We start from the raw sequence: 8,081 nt of genomic DNA, 5'->3' as shown, positions 1-8,081 counted from the left end.
GTTGTGTGGGGTTCCCCCCGCCATTTTGAAGTACAATTTTCATACAAGGAAATCACAATCTGGAAGTGTCTATTCACGGGGCTTTGACAGACGCACATACCTGCCTAACCCACACTTCTTTCTGGACACAGAACTAGAAGCCTTCGCCCTTCTGACCCCCCACCCCCCGCCCTCCCACCAGCAGGCAAGCCCGGCCACGGCAGACATCCTTGACCTTGTGATGATGTAGGAGCACGGGAAGGGGGGTGAATCATCCATTTATTAGGAGAGAAAATGAATGATAAAATCAATCCGACCAAGAGCTCATATGGTGGATTGAGTTTATTTAAATATGGACAAAATACATATCTGTGGGAGCCCTAGTCGCAGAGTGAATACAAAAGTTAGAAAAGTTAACAACTTTTCGACAAACGAGTGCGTGAGGAACTGAAATTGGGAGGGGAGAAAGCCGGCTTCCCGAGTCGCCTAACAAATGACCACGGGTGATGGCTCAGGACAGCAGGGAGGGATCCCCTCCCGGAGCTGGCGGCCGGGGGCCCAGAACCCAGGTACCCGCAGGGCCGCCGCGTGCAGCCCGTCTCTGCAGGAGAACATTCCCTTGGGTCTTCCAGTTTGTGGGAAGCGTCTGGGCTCGTAGCCGCAGCCCCGGAGCTCCACTCTCCTCCGGCCTCACGGGCGCTGTTCCCATCTGTCTTCTCTTTTCTTACCTTCTGAAAGGACAGCCCTTACTGTATTCTCTCCAGGAGGGTCCCAAGATCCCTACCTTGATTACACCTGCAAAGACCCTTGATCCAAACAAATAAGGTCATATCGGATGTTCTGAGCAGACATAGCCTTCTGGGGCGGCCACAATCTAACCCATTACAGACGGGCCATGAACTGGGCTGCCTGAGGCTAGGCAGGGAGGCTCTCCTGAGCCCCAGACCCTCTGCCTCCCACTTCCAAGGGGCCAGAACCCCACCCCCAGGCTCACGGAGACCCCTGCCCCCATCAGCTCAACCCCATCTGCCTCTCTCCTTTGTGAGCCCCCCACCACAGAGCTGGGGTCCAACTCTCGTAGAGAATTATTCTCTTTGTGACCAGCTTGTTCTCTGGAGTTTGGAGGTGTCTGGGAGAAGCAGGCACATGTGTGTCCAGCCCCCTCCCCCACACCTCATCCATCCTTCCTCCTGCCTGCCCTAGAACTTGCCTTTCCAGATTTCTGTTTTGTTGGGTTTTTTAAGTTTTTTTTTAACGTTTAGTCATTTTTGAGAGAGAGACACAAAGTGTTAACAGGGAAGGGGCAGAGAGAGAGGGAGACACAGAATCTGAAGCAGCTCCAGGCTCTGAGCTGTCAGCACAGAGCCCGATGCGGGGCTTGAACTCACGAACTGTGAGATCATGACCTGAGCCGAAGTCAGACGCTTTACCGACTGAGCCACCCACACGCCCCGAAACAGATTTCTGGAACAGTGTTCAAACAGAACGATGGTTATTTCCAGATGATGGGATTTAGGACATTTTTCTATTTCTCCGCCTGTCCTTCTTTGTATAGCTTTGATTTCTTTGGGTAAGACTAGACCACTTTTACAAAAACAAACTGATTACTCTTTTAAAAACTGAGAAGCTGTTTTTAACCTATAAGCTTACAAAGGCTATAAAAGTGGAAACCCTCAGTGTCAGAAACACTGTGGGAAATGGGCCCCCGTTACTTTGTTGGGGGGTGTGCTGGAGTCCCTCACGCGGTTAGAAACCTTTGAAAACAGGAAGCCCGTTTGACGAAAGCACTCATAGAAAAGTTAGCCTAAGAAATGATTAGGAAGGTGTGCTGAGATTTATGAACAAAGATTTACATGAAGGTGTTGATTTATTTGTTTTTAAGTTTACTTATTTGAGAGAGAGAGAGAGAGAGAGAGAGATAGTGGTAGAAGGGCAGAGAGAGAGAGGGAGAGAATCCAAGCCTGATGCGGGGCTCGAATTCAGGAACCATGAGATCATGACCTGAGTCGAAATCAAGAGTCAGACGCTGAACAGACGGAGCCACCCAGGCGCCCCAAAGCTCTCTCTACTTTACAAGCAAGTCTGGTTCATAAATGGCTGTCCTGGGCAGCGGTGTTCGTCAGGCTGGGAGTGAGCAGCCCCAGGCAGCATATGAGCCATTTCTTCTAAAGATACCACCCTCGGCTCCCGTGCGCAGGAAGCCAGGCTGCTCTGTGGGCAGACGCTCTGGACGCGAGGCTTTGCACCTGACCTTCAGACTGGGTCATGGAGAGACCTCCTGCGGGTGGAGAGAAGGGGTCCTGCACGGAGGCTGCTCAGGCTGGAGACGGAACGGGGCCGATGGCAACGGGAGACGGAGGGGTCGGGTCCTCAGCACACAGAAGCAAGTTTGTGGAAATAAACATTGTTTCAGGCACCTCATGTCACCTGCGTTTCCGTGTACCTGCTCATTTACTACACATCCAACGAGGAACCGAGCACTCGGGCCCCTTTCCTCCCCTCCAGGTGAGCGCCTGGGCGGTGTGGGCGGAGCGGCCACAGCTCGCCAGTGCCCCCTTGTGTCCGAGGGGGCACATGGCCGAGACAGAGCTGAAAGAGACCAGAATCCCTCCAGGAAGACAGAGGGTGTGGGATCAGGAGATCCTGCAGGAGGGAGCAAACGACGGAACTGCCAGGACCCAGCTGGGCCCAGAGACACAGGACAACATCTCACAGGTCTCGTGAAATTCCCCCAAAACAAGGGTTCTATGGTCAGGTCAATTTGGGGAACACTGCTCACTGCATTTCCTCATATGGGTTTCTTACTTTTTTTAACATTTATTTTTGAGAGAGAGAGAGAGAGAGAGAGCAGGGGAGGGTCAGAGAGAGAAGGAGACACAGAATCTGAAGCAGCTCCAGGCTCCAGAGCCATCAGCACAGAGCCCCATGCAGGGCTGGATCTCAGACTGTGAGATCATGACTTGAGCCGAAGTCAGATGCTCAAGCGACTGAGCCATCCAGGTGTACCTCTTTTTTTAACGTTTATTTATTTACTTGGGGGGCCATGACTGGGGGAGGAGCAGGGGGGGAGGGGAGAATCCCAAGCAGGCTCCTTGCTGTCAGCGCAGAGCTGGACATGGGGCTCGAACCCAGGAACCATGAGATCATGACCTGAGCCAAAATCAAGAGTCAGATGCTTAACCGAGTGAGCTCCCGGGAGCCCCTCTCTTACAGATTTCTGTGGCATTTTAGCATCTCAAAGTCATAGGCCCCACAGCACAGAAACAAACGTAACTTTCCCAGAGTCTGTGGTCATAGGATCCTTTTCCAAATAAAGTCCATTAACATCCTTCGGAAAGAAGGGTCTGTGGAAAACACCTGAGAAGCCACAGCTGACGGGCACGTGGCCAGGAGGGGGGCACGTGGCCAGGAGAAGGGCACGTGGCCAGGAGGAGGGCGGCGCTGCCCCAGGATTGACCCGGAGTAGGAGGAGCAAGACAATTAGGCCCAGAGCCCAGCCCGGGCCTCACGCTGGGGCCTCACGGGCTGGGAGTTCGCGTCCTCTCAAAGGCCTCCCAGCTGAGCTCAGCCGGACCTGCCCGATGGCGATGGAGAGGAGGCCGGTGGTGACATGTGACGACGATAAAAGCCGATGCCGGGCGTTGTCCTAATTGCTACACTCATTAGCTCATTTCACTCCCCCAACAGTGTGTCGGGGAGCACAGGTGTCAGGTCGGGGAGCACGGTGTCAGGTCGGGGAGCACGGTGTTAGGCATGAAAGCGCAAGGTGCAGCCCTCATCCCTGCTGCTGGGCGCAGAGAGGGCACGGCGACTCCGCAAGACACACGCCGCCTCCGGCCACCGCTCGGCTAGGAGCTGGAGCAGACACAGGCTGATTTGGGACCCTGGGTTTGCTGCCTCACCCCTCGTGCTCCTGATTGTGCTTTTCCTTTGGTTTCCAGGAGACACGTGACTTTCACGCCTTATTTCCACCATCTTGCCCCCCCTCGTCCTTTTTTGCATCCCTTCTGTTGCGCAGCCTTCTCATGCGGCATCTCTCTGACTCTCCTTCCGCTTTAAGGACGCCTGTGATGACACCGGTCCCACCTGGGCAATCCAGGATCATCTCCATGTGTCACGTCCTTGGCTCAGTGACATCTGCAGCGTCTTTCGCCCCAAAAATGACATACTCGGTTTCCGGAGATTAGGACGCAGCCAGCCATGGGCTGTTTTTTGGCCCATGACAGGTACCTTCCTCGGGAAGGGAAGGCGGGAGGTCACCTTGGGAAGCCTTCCTGTCTGAGAAGGACGTCATGTTGCCCCCTCCCCCCCTTCGTTCGCTGGGTCTGGAATTCAAAAACCAAATGACTTTTTTCTCAGGGTTTGGAAGACCCCGCGGCACCACCTGCGAGCGCCCTGCTCGAGTCTTGGCAGCATTGTGTGGTCGCTAAGGGTGGCGGCCATGACTTTTGTCTTTAAGCGGCACAGGAGCAGGAGTTAGTTCGAAGCAGGTGGCTTGAGTCCGCCTCTGCGGAGTCTCCTCCATCAGCCTGAGGAAACGTCACTTGTCCACACACCCTCCCCCCCAACAGGACTCTAGTTCGGTTTCCAAATACATTTATTGGTTGTGTTTTCTGATTGCAACGCAATAGTACATGGGTAGTGAAGAAAGTCTGGAAATGATTTCCAAAGACGGTCATCGCCTAGCCCGCTGCCGCCCAGGGGCGAGGCGTGTCTGTGTGTGTGCGCCCAGCTCTCCACGTGCCGAAATGTACACGCGGCTCCGGGTTGCAGACTGGGAGTCCGGCGGTGGCTCTAGCCCGGCAAGAGAGCCGATGCAGAAACGAAAACGAGAGAGAGTAACGTCCGGGAGGAGACCAGAGCCCCGCGCGGGGGTTTCGTCTCCGGTTTGTTGAGCGCTCAGATCGTACACACGGCGGGGAGCGTGTAGAAAACAATCGGATAGTAATGGCTGACTTGTGTGTGTGAGAAGCAAAGGGTCTGGGGGGCAAGTAGCATTTGTGATCTAAGTATATTGGCTCCAGACGGAAAGTAGTTTCCTGCAGGTGATCCCATTATTACCTCTGGCTAAGTAACCGTGGGCGCCTTTGCCCCGTGGAGGCGGCTTTCCGCCCTAAGCTTTTTTCAACCCATTAACGGAAGTATAAGGAGTTCCTGAGCCTGTTACCCCACAGCTCTGAATCGTGTTTACATTTAGAATCTCTCAGAAATACTTCATGTTTTCTATAATTAATCTTATTTGCATACGGGAAATAATAAGTCTTAGTGGCTGTCTACAAAATCTGCTCTGGCTTTCTGACTTTTTGGAGAAGAAGGAAAAGAGGGGGCGCCTGGGTGGCTCCGTCGGTTAAGCGTCCAACTTCGGCTCAGGTCATCATCTCAGGGCTTGTGGGTTCGAGCCCCGCATTGGCCCACTGCTGTTAGCGCAGAGCACGCTTTGGATCCTCTCTCCCCTCCTCTCTCGGCGCCTCCGCCACTCTCTCTCTCTCAAAAATGAAATATGAACAATTAAAAAAAAAGAAAGGAAAAATACGTTGGCACTGCCCATGATATAACTAACAACATGCAGGAGTCTGCTAAGCTAACAGCTCCCCTCCAGACCACGTGTAAAACACCCTGACTCCAAGCAAAAGATGGTCTCAAAGCTGAAGATGAAAGTTGCAGGTTTCATCGTCTCTGTGACTTTGATTCCAAGAGGAGACCCCTTTCTGTTAACACTGGAGGGCGGGAAAACACCAAGGGACAGTCGCTTACCGTCTGGCTACCCCCCACCCAGCCTCCAGCCCCTCCCNGTCCGGGAGTGTGAAAGCGGGGTCGGGGGTGGAGAGGTGATGCGCCCCGAGTTGCTGCCCGAAGCCGCCAGTTCCTTCCCCCGACGGCTGGGAGCTCTCACCATCCCCGGCCCGTCTCAGGAGGGTGAGGGCGGTGGACTCTGAGGGGAAAACCAGGGACCCAGGGCCGAGTGTCAAGGGTCCCCCGGGGCTCACTCCCACCCCGGCCGGGACACGTCCAGCATCACCCGCACCACAGGACAGGTGGCGGGCGGCCCCGGCAGGACCTCCCGGAGCGCGTCACTGATTCTGGGCGGGGTCGTGGAGTGTCTCCACCGTGAAGGGCACATGCTGCACGGTCGTTGCTGGGCCACCACAGGCTTCAGGACCGTCCATGGAGGGAAGGACCACAAAGCCCTTAGTGACAGCCGTGGCATGAAGGGCTGTAAGGGCCGTGACGACCAGGACAACAGAGTGGAAGGAGCGGCGTCACGATGGAGGCCTGGAGGAAGAGCAGGCGTCTACCAGGAAGAGGGAACGTTCTAGACAAATGGAACAGCATCTGCAGGGACCCCAAGGCAGACAAGAACTGGTCACACAGGTGCCATATAACAGAGTGGGTGCAGGGGTGAGGGGCGGCAGGAGGTGGCCGGGTCCCTGCAGGGGTGGCTGCCCGGCCCGCCCAGGAGCAGGGGGGAGCTGCAGCGAGTGTCGTGTTTGCCTGCCTTGGTGTGTGTGGACTGAGCCCCTCCTGCTGAGATGGAGGGAGGGAGGAAGAAGAGTGAGGCCCACCTGAGGCAGTGGCGGCCCTGAGGGAGGCGACAGGGAGGGAAGGGGCCTCTCTACCTCGTGCGGAGACCTCGGTCTGGTTCACCCAAGAGCATTCATGCCCTCTCCCTATTTGGGGAACCAGGGCCCCTCCCAGCCTTCCGCCCCCGGATCTCGGGTGAGCAGGGAGGTTTGCTCCGAGGGGAGGCCAGGCCGTGGCCCTGGGGTTTCTTGGGCCCACCAGGACTCTGCGTCTGTGGCCCACGGCGGAAACCTCCTCATCTGGGCAAACGCCATCGGGTTCCTTCCCTCCCTGCCTCAGTTTCCCTACTCCTCACTGGGGCTTCTTGGCGTCACCTCCCAAATAACCTGCCCGCACCCCAGTCCTGGTCCCGGGTCGGCCTCTGGGGGACTGAGCACCGGGGGCTCGGGTGTCCCCCCCCACAGCACCCGCTCCGTCTCCCTGCCCCCCAGCGACCCTGGGGCCACTAACGTCCTCCCGTAAATGATCTTGAACTAACCAGAGAGGGCGCTGCGGTTTGTCGCCCAGACCTGAATAGTGGGGACAGCTGGAGCGAGACTCGGGCGGTGGGGACTGGTGCTGGGGGCCGTGAGGCGGTCCAGCGAGCCCCCCGGGGCCACAGAACGCTCTGCGAGGCATCGACTCCGACATGCTAATGCGTTTATTGGAATAAGGCACAGGTTGGGGGACGGGGCCTGGCTCAGCAGCTGGCCCCAGCTCGCAGGGGCCCTGGAGGGCTCAGGCCAGCTGCAGGAGCCCAGCCCAGAGCACGGCAGGGGGCAGGAGCAGCCGAGAGGGCCCTGGCCTCCGAGCGGCGCCGCGGGCCACCAGCGTCCGGATCCAGCTGAAGTGCCTGCTGACGTCGGTGTAGACCCCGGGCCGGTTGGGCCTCCCACAGCCCAGTCCCCAGCTCACGATTCCAACCTGAATCCACAGCCCTCTCTTCTCGCAGGCCAAGGGTCCGCCGGAGTCGCCCTAGGGAGCAGCGCGGGTGAGCCAGGCCTGCTGGTGGGGAGGGGCGGGGAGCCCACGGGGCCAGTGGAGAAGGGGGGACAGCAGGTGGGGCTGCGGAGCCGGACAGACTAGGTGTGGATCCTGCTCCCCACCCAGGAAGTGAACAAGCCTCCATTTCTGCATCTGCAAAGTGGGGCACTAGTCTCTACCCTCTGCGCTTGACGCATGAACCGAATGAAGTGCAGGCTGCCACAGGGCCTGGGGCTGGGGTGGCGGCTGCCAGGGCCCACCGGCCCCTAGCTGGGGTGGGGAGGGACACTCACGAAGCAGGAATCCTTGCCGCCTTGGGGATCACCAGCACACACCATGTCCCCCCAGATGTCATAGCGGAACAGAGGCCGTGTGTACAGGTAGTTGCACATGGTGGTGTTTATGATGCCGACCTGCACTTCCTGGAGAATGTAGGGGGGTGGCAGCGCTGCCGAGGGGACAAAGAAAGACGGCACCCTGAGCCGCTACTCTACCATCTGCTTGGGAGAAGTGGCACAGGCGACGGGGTGGGGGAGAGGGTCGCGGGGGCCAGCACA

General features: G+C 57.3%; 1 protein-coding gene across 1 annotated transcript in view; it reads right to left on the bottom strand.

Annotated features, from left to right (window-relative positions):
- Positions 1-7,183: 7,183 nt before the first annotated feature.
- The window catches only part of LOC144230255 (testisin-like), a 3,299-nt gene continuing 2,401 nt past the window's right edge, over positions 7,184-8,081 (bottom strand). Inside the window, exons 2-3 of the mRNA XM_077762457.1 lie at positions 7,818-7,972; positions 7,184-7,515 (exon numbers count right to left, since the gene is read on the bottom strand). Coding sequence (XP_077618583.1) covers positions 7,279-7,515; positions 7,818-7,972 — 392 coding nt within the window. The 3' untranslated portion in view covers positions 7,184-7,278. The remainder of the gene's footprint in view (positions 7,516-7,817; positions 7,973-8,081) is intronic.

Source organism: Crocuta crocuta, unplaced genomic scaffold, assembly GCF_008692635.1.
Source record: "Crocuta crocuta isolate KB4526 unplaced genomic scaffold, BGI_CrCroc_1.0 scaffold234, whole genome shotgun sequence".
Taxonomy (NCBI): domain Eukaryota; kingdom Metazoa; phylum Chordata; class Mammalia; order Carnivora; family Hyaenidae; genus Crocuta; species Crocuta crocuta.
The sequence above is the reverse complement of the archived record's forward strand: the minus strand, read 5'-3'. Positions and strand labels throughout refer to the sequence as shown.